Raw genomic sequence first — 21,252 nt, forward strand, 5'->3', positions numbered from 1 at the left:
TCATTACCTTTCCTTGCTAGCAATTGTTCCAATATCTGGGATAAAGAAATAACATACAGGAAAGTGTTAGGGCAGACCAAGTATTAAGAGCTAGGACAGAGCAGGACAAAGGAGGAAGGATAATTCTACTTGAAAGTTACGTCAGTTGTGTTACTGACACATCGGGTATTATCTGTAGTGGAAATCGAGGCCTGGAGAGGCTAAATGGCATGCCAGTGTCACTTGGCTATTTTTCAGAACAAAAATTAGAATCCAGATCTGAATCCTGGTGCAGTGTTCTCTCCTATACTTTATTGGGCTTTAGTGGGCTAAAGCTCTGAAGCAAGATGTTGAGGGCTAATTGAAATGTGTTTATTCTCCTAGATTCTTTTTCAGCATAGATGGAATCTGAAAAGCACTCAGATATTTAGTGTGTGCTTCCTTCAGCCCTAAATACAGCATTAGCATCAAATCAAGGGTACATTTGTAATAAACCTCAGCAAACCTTACCTGAAGAACCTTTTAAGAAAGTACAGATTTCCAGGTCCTATCACTAGAGATAATTTGGTATATTTGTGATGAGGCATAAGAGGGTATTTTCACAAGATTCTCAGGATTCCAGTTCCTGTTCTGAAACCTTTGGAGGTACAACTATATTTAGGCACCACTGCCATAAACTACCAAAAAAAATGTAATTCCTAGAAGCTGTGAAGAATAGTAGTGTAGCTAAGCATGGTGTGTAGACAGTGGGACATCTGCTACCTGCAGTAGGTCTCTGCACTCCCAAAAGCAAATTACATTGGCTTTAACTTCAGTATGCCCGGTTCCACCCTCCAGAAACTTTTGTGGTCTTTGTATAGAATTTAGGAACTTCTGAGGGCCACAAATACACACATTAAAAAAGGTAGAATTTTTGAAGATAAGATTCTTCTAAAAAAGCTTCCCAATGCTTGAGTAGAAAGTATCAGTAGAGGTATCAAGGGAGGAGAGACTAGGTGACCACTAAACTCCTTCAGACTCTTAAAATTACGATTCTTTTCTCAAAGGGGAAGAACATCAGTGCAGAGATCCCTTCACGTTTAGCTAAAGAATTGGACTGTGCTGCTCAAAATAAAGATCAGTTGGAGGTAGGATGTCCAAGACTGAAGGTAAAGGACTAGTGCAAACAAAGTGATGGGGAAACAGACCTACTTATGGAAGCCATGTAGTGTTCTTCACAGGCTGCTGTTGACTGAAATTCCTATCCTCAAATTACTCTAGACTGAAGCTGCTTCCCTTCAGTGAGCAGCCTCTCCTCCCAGGATTCTGGAAAGCACACCTGACTCCAAACCAAGTACTTGGATGCCCTGTGTCCAGTGCTGCTGCTGCTTTTACCAGTATCTCTTACCCTTCCTGTTAGAAGTAGAGCTGCTGCCCCCCATGATTCTGTAACTCCAAACATATCCCCATGGCCAGGTCCTCCACTTGTAGTCCACTTGATTGTCATATTCATTGCCTTATTTTCCTCATACTCCACCCATAGTAAAAGCCAAAGACACATATAAAAATAAGATTTTCCTCTTTACTCTCGTCCTTACATGTCCACAGACTTCATGTAGAGAGGCTGAGCCTTTGGACCACAAAGTGTGTTCTCTGTTGAAGATGTTGTAATGATGGGAGAGGGCAGTTGCAGCAGCTTCTAACCAAGTGTCTACAACACATGTACTACTGTTTCCTACCTGTGTCACCTCTGCAAAAAATGCAGCTCTGAGCCCAGTTCTGTGAGCATGGTGTCAGAGCCCTCCAAAGTCCTGAGAAATCAATACCAGGGATCCAAATCTCAGACACCAGTTTGAAGCAATACCTGGATACCAAAACTCAGAGTGAGGTTATGGATTTTGGGGGCTGACAGCTTTGCTGATCCTGCCACACTGGCAGGGGCTGAAGTCCATAAATGGTGTGTAGCTCTAGTCATTCTTATTCACCACAGCTCTTATTTCACAGGTTTTTCCCTTGGTTTCTTCTGTTTCTTCTGTTCCTCATATTCAAGTATTTTCTGCTGGAAATAGCCTGTGGGTTCAGATACAGGTGTTAGAGGCATCTGATCTGGTCAGGCAGATTATAATGAGCTCAGGAATAAGGATCAGAAATATCCTGTCTGCTCCCCATACTCCCATCCCTGCCAGGATGTCTCTGGCCTCACAGGCTTCTGGAGATCCAGACATTCAGTTTTGTCCAAAAAGGAGCCCATAAACAGAGGATACTTAGCAGGAATTAGCTCTAGACTAAAACAGAGGAAAGGGCTCAGTCCTGTTGGCTAATGGGTAAACCAACTTCCACAAAATGGAAGCCCATTAGACATTTTCTTAGGTTTCCGGTTATGTCATTTCAACTCCACTAATAAAAGTCTACTTACAGCTATTTTGTGGGTTTCTAAAGAGAAGTATTCTTTCTTTCCCCTCCTTTTTATTCTAGAGGTAACCCTCTATGGGCTTAGACTGATGGGGACTGTTACTGTACCTGCAGGAGGATTCTTGCTCTTCTCGGCTTCCTGGATGAAAAGTGAGAAGAGCTGTGTCTTCACAAACTTCTTTACAAATCGGCGGTTGGTCTTGGAGGTCAGAGCCTTACAGAAGGATCTTTCTTGGAAGTGGCCTTGCCCATTTGCCTCCCGCTTGATATAGGAAGCATAATGGCCCACAGTCTTGACAAAGAACTGCACGAAAGGGCCTGAAACATGCTCGTTGATTTGTTCTGCAGCTGCAGGAGATATAAAGTCCATCTCAGAGGGTAGCAGAAGGATGAAATTACCCAAACTCACCTTCAAGAATGGCTTTCTTGCAGGCTGAAAGCTCCTGGGGAAAGCCATAGGGTAGGGTTCATAATTACTGACTGAAATGGGAATCTGGGTATGGGTTCTCTGCCATTGCTTAGGAAGAATACAATCCCAAATTCAGACTTGCCCTAGGTTCTAGGCCTCTAGGGCTGCTCTAGGACTACTGAGTGAGTTCATTTTAGTTCTGGAAGGGAATGATTGAAAAGCATGCCCTTGCACTCCCTGGAGAGACCCAAAATAAGAGTAAGGACTTACTCTTTAACTCATTGATCCCCTGACCAAGAGAGTCTAAGATGTCATCCTGAAGCTTCGGTGGCAGGATGTCTTTTTCATCACCAACCTAGAAGAGGACAGAGCTCCGAGGTCAAGCAGTAAGGAAGTGTGGAGTGAAGGGGGTTGGCAGAAAAGCATAAGGAGGGGATGAATTCTACACCCCCACTCCACCCACAAATAGCCACATAGGACAAAAACAACAGAAGCTGTTTCTTGGCCTTTAGTTTGACTCTAGACATTAGCAAGGGATCCTCTCCATCCCGGTGGTACTTGATTTATATCCCTTGCTTAAAAGGCACTATCACTGATTGTCTTATAGTGAAGTCATCTGTGTTTATGTCCATGGGCTCCCTGAGAGAGATGTGGTCTTTTTAGCACAGATTCTCTCTCAACAAAGAAATTAAATGTTTGTTTAAATAAGTGGAACATGGATGAAACTAGAGTGGTAGAGTTGGTGGTAGGCCTGCAGGGGATCTGAACCCAGACACTTACCGACATTAAGAAGGCTCCTTCACAAAGATTGACCAGCAGGACCTGAAATAAACATAGACTGGCTTTCTCTGGTCCTCTTTCTTCATAGACCTCCAGAGGATTTACCATCTTAATTTCTGCCTGTGGCTGTATCTTTCAGCCCAGGTAGCAACAAAATCAATATCTTCAGTTCTCATTTCCTGTCTAGCATTCTCCTTTCTCACCATTCCCCTCTGGAAATCTCAGTTCCCTTCCTGAGAAAAGGGTGTGGGTGTTTGTAGGAAGGGAGTAGGAGAGAGAGCTAAGGTAGAAGGGAAATACAAGATGGAGAAATCACAGCCAGTCACTCCATTAATAAAACATTGACTGCAGAAATTGCTTCTACATGGAGTATTTAGTACATTGCTCACATAGGTGCTTTACACGTTTGATCTCAAGCAACAGTCCCATGAGGCAGATACCATCTCCATTTTGAAGATGAGGAAACAGACCCAAAGAAGCTGCCCGAGGTCATACTATGCTGCTAATAAGAGAACCAATTTTTTTCCAAGCCTAGACTGATATTCTTGAGATTGCATTCCTCTCTTACAATTCCCCTTCAACTCCCTGCTCTCTAGAACAGAGACCAACATCTTTTTATTTTTTTCATGCTTGCAACAACTTATGTACAATTTTCTATTAGAAAAACTCCTGCCTCTCGTGATGGCTCATGCCTGTAATCCCAGCACTTTGGGAGGCCGAGGCGGGTGGATCACGAGGTCAGGAGATCAAGACTATCCTGGCTAACACGGTGAAACCCTGTCTCTACTAAAAATGCAAAAAATTAGCCGGGTGTGGTGGCGGGCACCTGTAGTCCCAGCTACTCCAGAGGCTGAGGCAGGAGAATGGCGTGAACCTGGGAGGCGGAGCTTGCAGTGAGCCGAGATCGCGCCACTGCACTCCAGCCTGGGCGACAGAGCCAGACTCAGTCTCAAAAAAAAAAAAAAAAAAAAAAAAACTTTGGTCCTTCCAGCAGGAAACAGCAAAGGAAGGAAAATGAGCCCAGGGTCAACAGGAAGAGGAAAGGGAAGGAAGTGAGGAGACCATGTGTCTACAGTCCTCAAGTGAGATAAGCACCGGGCTGGAACTTGGGAGACCTGAGTTAGCACTGGCTCCATCACTGCCCAGGGAGACTTCAGTCTAGACCAGAGATTACAAATAGGCATCCTGCTGGCTGATTCCAACCAGCAGATCTGTTTCTTTGATCCTCACAGTATTTTTAAATAATTGATTTGGTTTCCAATATTTAAACTGGACTATCTCACGTAAAGTTTGGATTTGGGGCTTCTCCTGAAAAGTCAGGAGATCTAACACTGGGTCCACATTTCTAAAGGACAACACTCGGATGGAACTGAGTAGCAGTTGCCTGCTTTAGGCAGGGCATGTTCCCACCAGTTTACCTTAATTTCCCGAATCACGTATTGGTCATTTATATGCCTGCTGGGCCTCTCTTTTCTGTTTGTGACCCTTGGTCTTGACAATAGAGAGAATGATCCCTCCATTGTCCCTTCTTCCAAATACAAGGAAAGAGATAGTGGAAAGTATGCCAAAAAATAGAGCATGCACTGTAATTATCTGTCATCAGGGGAGAAAAGTTGAACTGGTCCAGGCCTGAAACCACTTGTATACATAGGCTCAGATGTCTTCATGAAGGGAAGACTGTTCCTTTGAGGGATTGGGAGGAGAGAGTGTGTGTAAATAATTTGTTTTTCAAGATTGTTCCCAGAAATCTTTCCAGTATTTGGGCATATTATTGTCTGTGGAGTAATCCCTTACCAAAAGCCAGAGTCTGACTGGCCATCAGGAGAGGAGCCACGGCTTCCAGGGAGCTGGAGCTCCAGAGTCGAGAAGTTTCATAACTTCTGGGGTTGGGACATTTAAATGTTTATTGCTAAACATGGAGCTAATACTTTGTCCCAGTTAGTCACAAGGTTAAAGCTAGTTCAAAGGGCATGTGTACTCAGCAGTCCTAAGGAAGGATGAGGGGGCCGGTGGCACAAAGAAGGGAAACATAGCCTTCTTCTTTACTTTGCAGCAATGGTTTCTATAGGAGGAGATTTGGTTTTATCTGTGCTAGGTTCCACTGTTGTCTATGTGGCCTTGGATAAGTCTCTGGAGCTCAGTTATCTCTTGGAGTGAGTCAATGGTTATGGCCAGGGCAGACATTCCCAAGTCCCTCTTCTGGCTTGAGATACAGTAACATACTATCTTTTGAAAGTCCCTACTGACAACTCTAAAGCACATGTTTTGAGTTATTTTTCCAACAGTGAGGATAGATTTATGCTTTTAATGCCTGTTTTCACAACTGAGTTCTCTGGTGTGTCTGGGGCACTGCCAAGATGTAAGAAGCTAACAAAATCAGAGGATTCAGACCTATATCCTCATTAGCCACCTTAGCTCTGAGCTACTCAGAAAGATGACTTGCTGCAAAAATCTGCATTTTTAAGACTCATAGTTTGCCAGAGGGCCATGTTAGCTCAATTCCAAGGAATTCAAATACATTCCAGTGGGGTGTGTGTTGTATAGACCAGCTGTGTCATCCATTTGGATGAGATGGGACATCCCGAAGACTGCTCATTAGGGCCAGCTGGCGTAGAACAGTCTGCTCACCCCTGAATAAGCTATCCACTGCCCCTTATGCCTAAAGGGGAATCCTTCAGAAGCAGCCTGCATTTATTGATCATCACCTGTGTGTCGGGTGCCAGGTTAGGAGCTCTAGGCAGGTGGTTTCCCCCAGAATCCTTAGGAAGTGAACACTGTTATCCCCATTTTAGAGATGAGAAAGCTCAGGCTTAAAGAGGTAAGGAACTTGCCCCTAATCACACAGCTGTAAGCAGCAGAGCTGGGATCTGAATCCCACTCTACCTGGCTCCAAATCATGCACTCTTCTTGCCACATCATACCTCTTCCATAGGGCTGTCCATGACCTCCTGCTGGAAGCGCATTTGTACTCCAACCATGAATGGGGTGGGGCAGCAGACGGTGGCCAGAAGGCTCTCAGGGACAACAGGGATGTAGGTGTGCGCCCAGCTGAAGGGGTAGAGCAGTGCGGCAGCAGCATGGATGCACTGAGACAGGGTGCTGGGACAGAGCACAGAGGATGAGAGTCAGGGGACCCCTGCACCACCATGCTACACACCCCTCATCGCCCACCACCAACAGCGGCTAGAGCAGTGCTGCCCATGCCCATGGCAGAAAGGCAGGTCTGGGGGCCATGCTGGTCACAGATCTTGAACGTACATTGCTGGGAGGGAGGGACAGAAACTAGAGAGTCTGAGGCTTCAGTATCAAGGGGGTGCCTTGATTTGACCCTTCTTTTCCCAGTTAGTCTTCTCAACTTACTACTGGCCAAAAATAAAAGTGACTCTAAAGAGAAGAGGGAGGCTGGGCGTGGTGGCTCACGCCTGTAATCCCAGCACTGTGGGAGGCCGAGGTGGGTGGATCACCTGAGGTCAGGAGTTTGAGACCAGCCTGGCCAACATAGCGAAACCCCATCTCTACTAAAAATACAAAAATTAGCCGGGCGTCTGTAATCCCAGCTACTCGGGAGGCTGAGGCAGGAGAATGGAGTGAACCCAGGAGGTGGAGCTTGCAGGGAGCCAAGATTGCCCCACTGCACTCCAGCCTGGGCGACAGAGCGAGACTCCATCTCAAAAAAAAAAAAAAAAAGAGAAGAGGGAAGAAGAGTTGCTTTCATTCAAGGAGATAATTCATTGAGCCCCCTAGCCTGTGCTCACAACTGTGAGCATACCTCACAGATGTGGATACCAGGAAGAGTAAGACACTGACCCTGCTTTTAAGGAATTCACACTGTAGTTAAGAGACAAACATGTAAACAAGCACTGGAGGCTCAGCCGAGAGGCAAAGCCTTTTTACCTCGCTATGTCTATCCACCCTCATCCCTAGCCTTTGCCCCCACACAGCCCCCTCTGGGCACACTCGAGGTTATTAAAGATTACCAGGTTGCTGCCTGAGTAGCTTGGGAAATTCCCAGGTTCTAGGAACCTCTGCCCAGCAATTCCTACACGGAAAGTCCCACGAAGGTGCCTCCTCAAGACTTTCCAGTGAAGCATTTCTCGTCACTCCTGCCCAAGTCACAACTTGGACCCTACTCCTCTCGCCACCACATACACACAGTCCCACTCTCTGTCTTCTCTTTTATCCCCTGGCTTTCATGACTCTTCTTTACTCCAGCCAAATTGCCTCAAAGCCAAGGCCAATAAAAGCACAGATGCGGGAATCCTTGTTTCAGTTCTGGGTTTCAAGCTAGCACTTCCTGAGTTAGCAAAATTGAGTCTCTGAGAGGCTAGCTAACTGGAAGTCCCCTCCCTGTCCAAGCTTCAGGGAGCTGAAAAACTCAGTGTGGGAAGGAAGTGGGGAGTGGTAGGATTTCCCTGAAGAAAGTAAACGTCTGAGAGGTAAATCCTGCCAACCTCCACTTCCCAAACACTGATCTGAGGAGGAAAGGCAGAATCCCAGCTCTAGCCACACAGGAACTTCTGGTTTCCATTCAGGGCTGGGAGTGAAAGAGCTATTTCCAAAGCAAAAGATGATGCCACTCCCTTCAAGGATTACCTACAACTAGTTCCTTTTTGGTTATCACCCATTTTTACAGAATCTTCACCTCAGAGACCCCACTGCTTGCCCAAGTTTCCTTTCCTCTGAAACCCATGACATTCACCTGACCCTCTGACTTCTGCTGAGTCCCTAACATCCTTTTCTTCTTCCCTAAAAGATAAAAGCAGGGTTGTCAACCTAAAATTGAAAACCTAAAACTGGTTTTCTCCCTCCCCAGATATGAATAGAAGGTCCACCCCTACCCCTACTGTTTCATGACTTTTTTCTCTTTTTTTCTTTTTTTGAGACTGAGTCTGGCTCTGTCGCCCAGGCTGGAGTGCAGTGGTGCGATCTCGGCTCACTGCAAGCTCCGCCTCCCAGGTTCACGCCATTCTCCTGCCTCAGCCTCCCGAGTAGCTGGGATTACAGGCGCCCACCACCACGCCCGGCTCATTTTTTGTATTTTTAGTAGAGATGGGGTTTCACCGTGTTAGCCAGGATGGTCTCGATCTCCTGACCTTGTAATCCACCTGCCTCAGCCTCCCAAAGTGCTGAGATTACAGGCGTGAGCCACCGCGCTCGGCCGACTTTTTTTGTTCTCCATTCTATTACATCTCCCCATGTCCTTCTCAGATCTGAAGCCCCTAAGAGGTAGAGACCATGGCACAATAGTACCCTGCTTCCACTACACACAGGGATATACTCAACTGTGAACTTAAGAACAGCAGCTGGCACTCAGCAATATGTGGTCGGCAGGGTGTTAGGTACCTAATGTGCATTATTTCATTTAATCCTCACCACAACCTTATGAGGTAATCACAATCATTATTTCCATTTTCAAGAAGTTAACAAACTAACTTAATGGGAACCTCATAGCTAAAGGTAGAAGAACTGGATTTAAACCTCCTAATTCTGCTGATTTCAATCCCTGTGCTTTCAACCACTATATAATTCTGCATCCCCTTCAGGTGAAGGACCTTGTCCTGTTTGTATCTTCCCAATGCTTGGCATCTGGCAAACAGCTGACACACAATAAATGTTTGTTGAATGAGTATCTACCTCCTGCCCTGTTCTCCACCCTCCCTCAGCCTTGCAAGGGCAGAATCATGTCTGCATCCACCCTAACTGGTCCCACCTGGGCTGTCCCAGGAATCCTTCCTGTCCTTCCCCGAGCTAAGTTAGGAGTATTCCTCAGGCCCAGGCAGCAGTCCTGTGTGGAGGAAGAGGCAGTGGGAGTGGTTCAAAACAGCTGTTTCTCTTGGTTTAAAGAGCAAGGAGCTAGAAACAGGAGGGTGGGCGCATGGGCCCTACAGCCCATTTTCCTTGGATAACCTCCAGTCTGTTCCCTTGAACCCAGGGATGCTGGGCAGTTCAGGTGAGCCGTTCAGGGGCTGGGCCCACCTGAGACCTTCCGCCAGGAAGATGATTTTTCTCTCCAGCACGGCAGAGGCAAAGATCTGAAGTATCTGTTCAAAACTGAGACAGTGCAATAGAGAACTAAAATCCACATGTTCTAGGTGGGAGTCCAGGGGCCGTGTCAGTGAAATGAACTGTGGGGAAACCAGAGAGAGAGAAGGTGTCACTACACTGCAAGATCATGCAGACCCCGGAGTGCTGGGCCTCTACCAGCCTCTATTCCTTCTGTCCCCAGGAGTGAATCTGACCATGTCTCTCTGTCCCTCTGCTAATTGGCTGGAGGACAGCACTGATGTGATCTTGAGTATGGCCCACAATGTCCTGCACCCTCCCTCACTCGCCTCCCTGAGCACACGCCCCTCTCTCACTGCGCTTCACCACATAGGCTTCTGTTCCTTGAGCAATCCCATCTTTCCTGCCTGCAGCCTTCACAGTGAGGGCCCTCCTCCTGCACTGCTCTGCTCCCTTCATTCTTACCCTCTTTCAGGTCACAGAGGCCCCCCCTTGGCCATGTGATACTTTCTCATCTTCTTGTTATGTAGCACCCTGTTTTGTTTTTTTTTTCTTTCATCACAGTTACATAATTTCTAATTCAACATGCACTGGTGTGTTTATTTAACATCTATCCTCCCCACTGGACTTATAGCTCCAAAAGGTCCGGGACCACATTCATTTTGGTCACCACTGTATTCCCAGAAAATAGTATAGCTTGGCACACAGCAAGCATTCAGTACTTATTTTTTGAGAAAGTGAAAATTACTAGCCTCTCCCCTTATTTTCCTGTAGGGAAACCAAGGTTCAAAGGGGCACACAGACTATTCAGAGTTCCAGAGGTCAGGACTGGAATTCTTAGAACAGCGTTCTACCTGCTGCCTCAGTGTGCTTGGTGCCTTAAAACAATAGCATCCCCCGTGCATGGGTGGAGACTCGGAGGTGGGGATGGATGATTAGAAATGGACAGATGGACGCTGTAAGGTAGAGACAGGACAAACAAAGGAGAGTGGAGTGGGGGTGGGGGCAAGTGGCAGTCTGGGGGCTGAGGGGAAAGTCCTTTATAGCACCAGAAGCCTCAACTTACATGGTTTATTTACTATAAATAAAAGTCTTGGTGGCTTGAGCAGTAACTAGGTGCTTGTGGGTATCAAGTTAGAAGGATCAGAAAATCTGGGTTTGATTTCAGCTTTGTCCATTCTAACCAAGTCCCAGTCCCCATCTGGCTCAGTTTCTCTGTACTTTAACCTGGTTAATGGAAGAACAGTGGTGAGAGGTGCCACAGATGCCTACCCTCTCCAGCTAGGGAAGGTCTCACCCATTTTGCTAACCCACCTCAGTGCCTGAGTCGGGGATGAAGCTCTTGAGAGTGACAGTCTTCCCAGGAGCAGGGAAGGCTGCCTCTCGGAGGCCCTGCATGAATGGGTAGATGACAGCCATGGAGATCTGATGTCTCTTCTCCACTTCATCCAGGATCTGCAGGGAAAAGAACCACGGGCGGCACGGCTCAAAGGGACACTACTGGGCAGGTGGAAGAGACTCTATTGCCCCTGAGCGTCATAATGTTCTCATACTGGTTCAGCTGATCCTCATGTATTTTCTAGGGCCCTCCACGAACTGGTCCTCTCCCTCCCTGGCAGAGGCTGGGCTCATGCTAAATAATCTGCAGTTTATCTCCCACATAAGACCTGCTTTTTTCCAGCTTCCTTTTTATTATCTCTCTACAAATCCATATTCTTCCCCTCTCCTAACACCAACATAAAAGCACCTCCCTGGAAAGTCAGCCTGGAGTTAAACTCATCACCCATGATGGTACCATGTCCACTCGTGCTGGTTGGAGCAGGAGGCTAGAAGCCTAAGCCTCTTGGTACCACTCTGTCCTTCAACTCCCACTGTAGATTCCCCAGGTCAGAGACTGCCTCCATCCCTAGGAGCACTGCACAAAGGAATGCTCTGCCCAAGCAAAAGCTGACAAAGTTTCCTCCCCTCCTCCTCCAAAGGTCCTGCTGGGGTCAGAGCATAATGAAGTCCTTTCTGGTCACCAATGGATGGCATGGCCCCCATGGATTCTGCTCAAATCCTGTCTCAGATGCACTGGCACTCAAATTAGCTCCAGCAGAAGTCCTGGGGACCTCAACTGTTCTTCTACTCTTGAAGGAGTCAGAGTGGGTCTTATAAATCCTTCATATTTGTTTAGCTCTCTGCCTTTTATAAAGAGTCTTCTCATATATCACCTCATTTAAGCCTCACACCACCCAGTGAGATAGGAAGGTGAGATTATTATATCCATTTGACGGATGAGGAAATTGAAACTCAGGGCAGAAGTTTCTTCCCCTTGTCCTACTTCAACTACTTTCTTACTTGGCTACAATGGGAACAGTAGCTGTCTCTGCAAGGGGTCCAGTCCCCTAGATTCAATTTCCACTTTTCCCTTAAGTCAAGTGCATGCCTCTTTGCCTCAGTTTTCCCAAGTGTGCTTTAATGCTGACTCTGGCTATGGGAGAAGAGCTCCACTAAGGGCTTAGTTGCACAGGCAAGGTTGGCAGCCAGAGACAGCCTGGAATATGGGCAGGACAAACAGGCCCTGAGGAATCCTATTCTATCCCTACCTTGGAGAACAAGCCGAAGCAGCCGATGCAGCTGATGATGCAGTACACTTTGGGAAGGCGAGGGCCAGGGCCGGTAGGCTGGGGAGGGACAGAGAGGCTCCTTCAGTGCTGCAGCCTCCCCAAGGGCTTCTCCCAACTGGGTATGAAGGAGCCCAAGGCTGAGGGCTGGGGAGGGGGATTTATGGGGAATGGTGGGTGCAGCAGGGAGGTCAGAATGGCCACCAGTGTCAAAAGAAGAAATCCTTGAGAGTACTGGGTGAGTTGGTGGGCAAGCGCTGCCACCTTCAGTGTCAACACAATCTGGGATCAGCAAAGAGGGGTAGCAAGTGTGCCTTAGAGATGAAGAAATGGCTAAGGAGGAAAGCACTGTAAAGGTGACTTGGGGAATCCTCCTGAGACCTAAGATTTGAAACTAATTGTCCAAGTCCCAGCCTCTGCTCTGGGAGGCTCCAGGGGCCAAGGTAAGCAGGCCTGGATAGAGCAGTTAGGGAGAGGAGTCAGTTGGAGCATCTCACAAAGAGCAGTTATTGAAAGCCAGAGAGAGCACAGACCAGAGCCTGACCAGCAGGGGGAGAAGGGGCATCAGGTCTTCGTGCTTGTGGGACTGCAGAGGGAGCACTGGCATGGCAGCAGCTCCTGGGCTGTGCTTTTTCTACAACCAGTGCTGCTAATAAGCCTGACTTTTGCAGCTCAGGCTTGAGCAAGCCCAGCCGTGGAGGTGAGCACACTGCAGAAAGGAAGGGGCAGTTCTGAGCCGCACAGACCAAGAGGCGCCTGCAGTATCCAATCTTTCTGCTCCCATCCACATTGGTCAGAACGAACGAGAAGGTCTCCCTAAGAAAGAGCAGACAAGGCTTGATTTGCATTGCTCACTGAATTCTAAAACAGCAAAGTGGTCAGCACTAGAGAGTGGAGAGGAAGGCAAAGGGGAGCTGCTGATTAATCATAGGAGTAAGGGCTCACTTGTGTCAAGCCCTAAACACATCATCTCAACTAATTGTCAAAATAACCCTTTGAGGTAGGTTCAGTAATTATCCCCACTTTAAAGATGAAGGAACTGAGGCCAGAGGGTGCTTCTTATTCAAGGTAACTCAACTCATAAACAGTGAAGTCAAAGCTCAAGCAGTCAAATTCCAGGGCTCACGCTAGAAGGGCCTTTGCTACATCGTCTTCTTAGAGGCTAACTGCTTTCTGCTAAGTCCAGCTTGGGCCGGTAGCAGAGTTAAAAGCAGCAACTATTGCTTCTAGGACAGGTGGGAGAATCTGGCTCTTTGGACAGAAGTGACTGATCAAACTGATAGCTAATATCCTTGGCCTTGAGGGACCCCAGGCCAGATGTTTTCAAACGAATCAATTACACTCCCAGGCCGAAAATCAACAAATGACAGCAGTGAGGGAGGCTACAGGAGCCACAGAACTCACACGTTCCTTCTCCCCAAATCCAATACCCTTGCCCAGGGCTGAGCAATTACCTGGGATACTCGGTGAGTGATGCCCACTCATTCCCATCTGGGAAGCAGAACAAGGGGATAGCTTTGAGCAGCCGCTCCTCCTCCTCCTGCTGACCCCGAAGCAGGTTCTCCCGCTATAAGGAAAAGGAAAAGACAAGTGGATGTGAAGCTGGGGGCTGAGATAGCAGGAGCTGGTGGGCTTCCTTTGAGGCTCTAAAGCAGTCTGGGGATAAGCTTCTCCACAAGCATAGGGGCGAAGGGTGCCTTTGCCCATGACTCTGCACAGTTTGTATTCTGGGTCCGGTTGGAACAACTCCAAAGCTGAAACAGCCCCTCCTGGGTCAACTCTACATAAGCTTGAGTTCGACCTCAGTATCGAGGTCTACATAGAAAGGGGACAGGGCCATGTTGAATATAGAAAGGCCCTGAAATGGCCCAGGCCTCTGGGAGGACAACATCAGAGACATCAGAGAAGAGAAGCGGCCAGCTCAGTTGGCACACCTGCCAATGAGAAGGATTCCCACCCCTCTGTCTGGTGCAGGATCAGACAAGAAGGGGTCTGATGCTTGGGCTCAGGCAGAGGGCTGTGCCTGCCCACAGTTACATGGCTGTCCCACTCTTTCCTTCCCACACATCCCAGAGAGGGGATTCATTCTAGGAGTTCTGGCAGAAGGTAAGCTTCTCTACAGAGAAGGGTGACTGAAAATGGGATTTGGAAGACCTATGAGGTCCCCTAAAAGGCAAAATATCTAGCCTAGTTTCCCTGCTAGGAAGTCTAGGTCAGTCCCTCACAAAGAAGTTAGACCTAGATTCTGTGGGTGATAACAGAGAACTGGGGCTGTGCTAAGAAGGAAATGGAGAGCAGCGAGCTCAGAGCTCAGGGCAGCTCCAGGCTCAAGCCCTGGTAGGGTAGGGAGAAGGAGGTGGAACCCCCACCCCACCACCTTGCAAACACCCCAGTCCTCTGGCTGGCCCTGCCCCTCCTTCAGTCCTTACCTTGGGAAATTGGTAGGTGATTATAGGCTCGTAATCATCCTCTGAACGCTTCTTTTTGAGAGAAACCACAAGAAGGTATTCAAAGAAGTGCTGCGCCCCAGCAAAGTTGGGCAAAGAGTGCTCCTGGGCGCTTTCTGGTTCCTTTAAAGCTTCCCCCGAATTGTCCTGGGGCGGTCCTGAAACCAAGACATCAGAGCCCATTTAGTATAATCTCATTGATCCATTCCTGGAGTGGAGTCTGTGAGAATCCGGGTGACCTCCACACCTCGAGGCCGCCTTGCCAATGCTGAGATACCTGGATACTGGCCAGCACCACCAGTCACTCAGGATCAGGGCCAAATGGGCAGTTTCCACACCTGCCCTGGTAGACTTGAAACCATGGGAAGCCAAGCAGAGGAAAGAAACCACTGACACAGAAGCCACGGAAATGTGCCGGAGAGGCCACATGGAGGCCAAGGCCCCAGGGTACCACAGAGACTGCCTAACCTGTCGGGTGCTTCTGGCAGTCCTGGAACAATACGGCCTGAGAGTTTAGTTCATACTAAGTGAATAAGAACAGGCCCAAAGGGCATGTGACTGTGACCACACTAGCCCCACAGAGGGCATGACCAGCTCTTAAAAACCAGCAGAGGAAGCCTCCTGACCCAGTCACATGGGGAACCATGTGGAGGTCGAGATACAAAGGAAGAGGAGGAAGGAGCATTTCAAGGAAGAAGCAGTCCCACCTAAGAGGGTCACCCTGAAAACAAGGAAGTGGGCAGTCCAGTCCTGACCTGCTCGGAGTTGAAGCAGTCGGCGTCGGAAGAGCCCGAACACCCGGCCTACCACTTGTCCTTCCATCTCTGGGCCTTCAGGACAGAGCGGACTCCCCTCTCCCCTAACACAGACAGACTGGTGACAGAAAGCCTGAGAAAGGGGCTGCTTCAGTCTCCAGCCACAACTCTGTGAAGCCAAGCCACGCGCTGTTTTCCAGAGAGGGAACAGAAGTTTCCATCCTGTGCACCCAGTGGTTGAGCAAGAAGGATGTGACGGGACCCAGGAAGGCAGCAGAAGCCAGCACCAACAGAGTCAGCATCCTGGCACTGCAGCGCAGATCTCAGCTCCTCCCAAGAGCCCCAGGGTGTGGCGATAGAAAAGGTCATGAGCAAACACCTCTGGCTGAAAGTAGCCAGAAAGGCCTGGCTACTTCTGGGCTAAGGGTTTTGAATCTGGGCTGCAGATTGTGCAGAGAGTTAATTTACAACCTTAGAACAGTGGACAATGCTTGATAGCGTCAGACTGTGGGCACTAGAAACTGGCTGGTCTCAGGATAGGGATTCTATACCTCCAACACTTGGATTGCTGACCTTTCACTTCTCAACTTGGTCAACGGAAGTCAAAAACCCCAGCAAGGCCACCTGCTGAATTCTAGAACTTCCAGGACTTCCCGACCTAGAGCACATGGCCAAACACTCCCTGCAGCCAGGATGCCACTGCCCTCCCCTGATTAAGATAAATAGACTTGGCCTAATAATTATCCAAATAGATTAATTCTTCCAACAAAAGAAAGAGTTCTGGAAGTCAATACCGAATAGCCTTCTTTCCTGATGGTGCAGTAGAGAGTAAAATCTGTCTTTAAGCCCAGAGTTCGTGATATTTTGGAAATAGCTACAATGGTGAATTTCACCCCCTGGAGAGTTCTGTCACTGGCACTTGTTCCAGGGTTCCAGCAGAGTCCCTCTTCTCAAATAGGAAGCACTGGCTCAGGAGACTGTCCCCAGCTTAAGATAGGGGACTGATTGCACCAGCAGCCTGAGGGTGATTCTGTGGCAGTGGAAAGCATCCGGGTGATCTCCACCCAACCCCCACGCCTGCTCAGCCTTCCTCCAGGTCAGGCCAGGTCAGCTGTTCTGCCCAAGCTACAGGCACAGCTGCTAGCCCACTGTTGTTTCTGGAGACTAGGTAAAAGAGAAGGAATAGCAAAAAATTCACCTTGGATTCTCAAAGAAACCCCTGAATGAGTAAATACAGGGAAGGCTTTTGCCAGGAAGCTGCCTCAAAGGGAAAGCAGGGGGCAAAAGAGTTTGACGCCAGTGTTTGCCACCCCTGCTAAGATTAAACACCCCTCTGGAAGAGAGTGGGGTGCTAGGAGAGGGAAAACAGCTGCTTTGCTCCTAAGAGCTCTAGACCTGGCTTCTGTGGGACTAGTAAAAGCCAGGACTCGTGGCCAAACTCATTTACAGTAAAGAAAGATGTTCAAATGCTGTAATGGGTGAGAAGAGCAAACCAGAACACTTGGAGCTGGCACCACACCTTACTTGCAAGCTGCACAGACTTGTTGCACAAGCCTTACCACCTGTCTGAGGAACAAGCATCTTCCTGATACAGATGGGGAAACTGAGGCATAAAGTAATTCAAAGGCTATTAAAATTGACAGGATTTGTTGGGAATGGGGATTAGGAAAGCTCCAAATGCCATGCTCCTGCCTTCTGGATGCATTTGACATCAAATATCCCGCAGAGGTTTTCAAAGGACGTTGAGAAACAGAATCTTACCACTGATCATTCCAGATTCTAATGAAATTATGCCTTTCCCTAAATCCTTTGGGCTGCGTTTTCAGATCATTTTCTTCTGCTTTATCAAGCAAGCCAAGAGAATAGCAAAATTAATAAATCATTGACAAAAGAAAGTAATTAGACTTTTGGGATGAGGCCCAAGAAATGCAGCAAAAGACTGTTTTCTCCCCTCTTTCAAAAGGTGTTATCCACAGGAGAGAAAAGCGTAAGAGAAAACTAACCTCCATCCAACTCATGTTTCATATAAGGCATCTCATTTAATCTCTAGTGCCCTAGAAAGGAATTATTATCCTGAGTTTTAGTTGAGGAGGGAGCCACCCTTTCTAGGGAAGTCAGGAAGCTGGTTACACTTGTTCCTCCACCAGAAAGCCTCTCCCACACACACCTGACTGAAGTCCCAGATCTGTCTAGAATATAGGTGAGGGGACCTCTGGAACCTTGATCTGGGAAGCTGGCCCATCCCTTGCAGCTCAGCTGCTCTCAACCCAGGACCACCACCACATCACTCCTTGTCACCAGGATACACACACACACACACACACACACACTCCCTCCTAATACACAACCGTCCTGGGGCCAGAAAGACAAAGGAGGAAGGGGGAGAATCCCCAGGCAAGTGGAGGATGGTATGGAAGATGAAGAGGGCATATGCTCCTGGCCCTACAAGTGTTAGGCCTCAGTTCTTACAGTTCCTCAGTATCAGGAAGCTCCTCCAGGCACAATCAGGAAGTGCCTGGTGTTGGGGCAGGGGTGGGTGGGAACAACTGGAATGTCTCCTCTGGGCTGCAGGGGGCAGACCCCTTCCATTCACACAGATGTCCCAGGGTCTGGGAACACCAGGCCAGACCAGGCCAGTGCTCTCCAGAGAAGAGAGGATGTCAGCCTCATCCTGCCTTCTGCTCCCACCACTGCACTGTCCCAGGCCTCTGCCCCAAACTGTGGTCTCTGACCTCTCCCTGATGGTGCAGACGGAATGGCCAGATATTGGAGATCTGTGTCTAGAGAGGACACTGCAAAGGGGGAAGGAGCAGGGTGTGGCAGGAGGAATGGCAACAGGAGGAAGAGCAGATCACTCAGAGGTCACTGCAGTTCAAAGAACGGCGCACTGACCTCACTCCCTGAGGTCCCCCCAACTCTGGGGCTTGGGCTAAGAGAGGGGCTCACTTGGCCTCCTGGCGTGCCAATGTTGGAAAAGGCAGGTTGTCTGGGAAGGGCCCCTGCTCTTTGCTTCTCAGACGGTAAGACCTCTGGGCAAAGTATCTAAGGGTCATGGCTGCTCAGCCATAGGACTGGCTAGTGGTAAGCCACACAAATATTTGCCGAATGAATGAATAAATGAATGAATTTCTAACTGACCTCCTTCCAACCCCAGGGCTCTGCTAAGAAAGAAAAGAAGGTGCTTCTTTAAATTAGAAGTTGACTTCTAATTTAATCCCCATAATCCTGGACGGGGGAATTATGTCCATTTCACTGTTGCGGGGCTGAGGGAAAGGGAAGGGGTGCCCTGTCTGGGCGACACGCTGGAAAGCAGCAGCTGTGCAGGTTCTACCGCCGCTCCGCTGAAGGCCACACTCTGAAGGGTACTTGGCCGCGAGTGGGTGGGGGTGGTAACGTCATCGAGGAGACCTGTGTTTGTGGCCGGTGGCTATCCGAGGGGCAGGGGCAGGGGCGCTGGCTCCGAGGAACTGGGCAAAGGCCATGGAGGACTCCCAGGGAGGCGAGGTGGGACGGGGCGGCGGGCACGCCGGGAGCTGAGGCAGTGCCTCTGGGAGGACACCACAACCGGGGCGCTTTCAGGCACACTGCGGTTGCACCACAAGCTTCCTGGATGGAAGGACACGTGGCCCCGGGGCCCCACAACGGCTTCCTCTGTCCTGCCACCTCCCCCTCGCCCCCGCAGGCCTGGCCTCGCCGTCCCCGCCCCCACCTGACCCTCTTCCCCTCTCCGCGCGCTCCCTCCCGCTCACCTGCCCCGCGCAGCCTCCTGAGTCCCCCTCCAACTGCTCCCGGATCTCGACGCCCCGTGCCGCCCTCCCCTGGGCCCCAGCCGCCAGCCCTAGCCCCGGCTCCCCGGTGCCCACGCCGTCCCCTCGCGCTCTCCCCGGTAGGCACTAACCCCCATGGCCGCGCTTCAGTCTCAGGCTGGCTCGAAGGCGGCGGCCGAGCCCATCCATGGCCCCTCGAGTGCCCGGCTCCCGCTCCCAGCTCCGCGCTGGCCCCGCCCCCCTATCCTTGACCTCCGCGGGTCCGACACTTTCACTTTCACGAGGGGGGAGGCCTAGGGGACAGGTTCGGGGAGGCGCGGCGCACCTTCCGGACTCTGGCCCAACCCCCGGGCGCACCTGGGCGGGCCCGCTCTGCCCTCGCCCTGGGCAGGGCGGCGTGGGGTGGCAGAGGGCGCTCGACGCGCGTCCGGGACTGGGCGGCGCCACCTCGTTCCCACCCTCCGTGGGGCTCCCGGGGAGGCTTGACTTAGCGAACCCCCTGCAGTCCGCAAAAGCGCGTGTCCTGGCTGAAATCACCGTCTTCCAGGTGGCTCCAAACGAATCCCAAAAGGGGCAGAGTTTTCAGTCCTCACACCTCTCCAATCCCTCCACCTCTCCCTTTGCAACTGCTTTAGCCCCTCGACCATCTCCAGGTCTCTTGCCCTACTCGTCCTCTCACTCTCGGGGTTCCTGAGGAGGAACTGGAGATGCGGATTAGGGACCTGACCCTGCCTTCCATTCAAACTTGGCCTTGAGCAGACCAGCAAAATGGGGGTAACCCCTGCCATTCCACAGAAATGTGAAAGTTCAGGAATAGAAAACTTTTTGTAGGTTGTTACATAATACAAATTTAAGGGACTGTTACTGTCGTAATTGTTGCAGCTGTCCCCTCTCCCCTTCTAATCCTGAATTTCAATACAGCCTTTCCACTCCTCCCTTTTCACATCTTCATTAACTTCCAAATACGTTCAGGCTTTAAACTTCAGGAATCAACCATGACATTGTGGGTCTGCTAAGCCCACTTCCTCCTGGGAGATCTGCCCTAGTTCCCCGCTCCCTCTCAGGACATTATCTGTAGGGCTGGGAAGTGCAGAGTCCATCTGGGGTTGCCTGGTTTACAAGGTTTTAGGGTCCGTTTCAGGAGGGGTGGGCAGAGGGAAGAAGGGACTCTGGCAGAAACACGTCTGGAATCTGTGGGCCTGACTCCCAGACCTACAGCCCTCTTTCCTCTCCTCAGGCATGGCCTCCAGGTGACTCTCCAGTCACCATGGGAGAGCCAGAATTGGGAATCCAGCCCTAGTATTAACTGTCTAGTCTTAGCCCAGAGGTTCTAAAAGTTGACTTTACTCTGGCCGTATGCAATTTTGCACTTAATTACAGTCTGTTTCTGTTCCCTATTCTTTGTGTATTCCCGCATGCAAGTACACTTCCCTTCCCCAAGTCCCTTTTCTGGGCTGAACCCATGTCTTATGCATCTCTGTGTAAGAACAGTCGTTGCTCATGATAAACTTGTCCAATTGATTGAATATTATTGTGCCTTAACTTCCCCAATCTATTTTGTGGTATTACCAACCAAACTAACTTCCTTTCTTTAAAAACAGATGAGGAAGACTGTGTACATGTGCACCGAAAAGATAAGTACAAGAATGTTCAAGGGAGTCTTATTTGAAACAGACTCACGCTGGAAATAACCTCAAATGTCTATTAATAGTAAAGTGAGTGAATCGCAGTATATTCACATAATGAAGTACTACATAGCAGTAAAAATAAATAAACCACGGCTGCATGCAATAACATGGCTACATTGCACAAACATCATGTTGAGAAAAGGAAGCCAGACACAAAAGAGTACATTATGTAAGAGTCCATTTGTATAAAGTTTAAAACAGGTGAAATTAATCTATGGTATGAGAGGTCAGGATGGTGTTACCTTTAGGGAGGAAGGAGGAAATAATGATTGGGAGAATACCATAGCGTTTCTTTCTAGGATGCTGGTAATGTCCTATTTCTTAACCAGGTGGTAGATACATAGATGTATTCACTATGTGATCGTTCTTCGCAGTGAACACTTAAGCACTTCTCTATGTGTGTATGAGACTTTAAAAAGATTTTTAA

The 21,252-nt window shown here is 49.1% G+C and overlaps 2 protein-coding genes across 4 annotated transcripts in view; one reads left to right on the plus strand and one right to left on the minus strand.

The window, feature by feature from the left end:
• Positions 1–1,520: 1,520 nt before the first annotated feature.
• DENND2D (DENN domain containing 2D) lies at positions 1,521–19,570 on the minus strand. Of its 3 annotated transcripts, none has more exons than XM_063624592.1 (12): positions 19,269–19,570; positions 14,598–14,773; positions 13,623–13,735; positions 12,915–12,984; positions 12,151–12,228; positions 10,877–11,017; positions 9,536–9,684; positions 6,481–6,658; positions 3,560–3,601; positions 3,050–3,134; positions 2,479–2,718; positions 1,521–2,028 (listed from the first exon to the last, which is right to left on the minus strand). In XM_063624592.1, the coding sequence occupies exons 1-12, from the start codon at positions 19,324–19,326 to the stop codon at positions 1,952–1,954; spliced, it is 1,407 nt and encodes a 468-aa protein (XP_063480662.1). In that variant the 5' UTR covers positions 19,327–19,570; the 3' UTR covers positions 1,521–1,951. The 3 variants fall into 3 exon arrangements, with proteins under 3 accessions (XP_063480662.1, XP_063480660.1, XP_063480661.1); XM_063624590.1 differs by having other exon boundaries at positions 12,702–12,984; positions 19,269–19,506; XM_063624591.1 differs by lacking the exon at positions 19,269–19,570 and adding an exon at positions 15,371–15,625.
• The window catches only part of CHI3L2 (chitinase 3 like 2), a 38,795-nt gene continuing 36,644 nt past the window's right edge, over positions 19,102–21,252 (plus strand). Inside the window, exon 1 of the mRNA XM_063624608.1 lies at positions 19,102–19,256. The gene's annotated coding sequence lies outside the window, so the exon portion shown is untranslated. The remainder of the gene's footprint in view (positions 19,257–21,252) is intronic.

This window comes from Symphalangus syndactylus, chromosome 12 (assembly GCF_028878055.3).
Source record: "Symphalangus syndactylus isolate Jambi chromosome 12, NHGRI_mSymSyn1-v2.1_pri, whole genome shotgun sequence".
Classification (NCBI taxonomy): Eukaryota; Metazoa; Chordata; class Mammalia; order Primates; family Hylobatidae; genus Symphalangus; species Symphalangus syndactylus.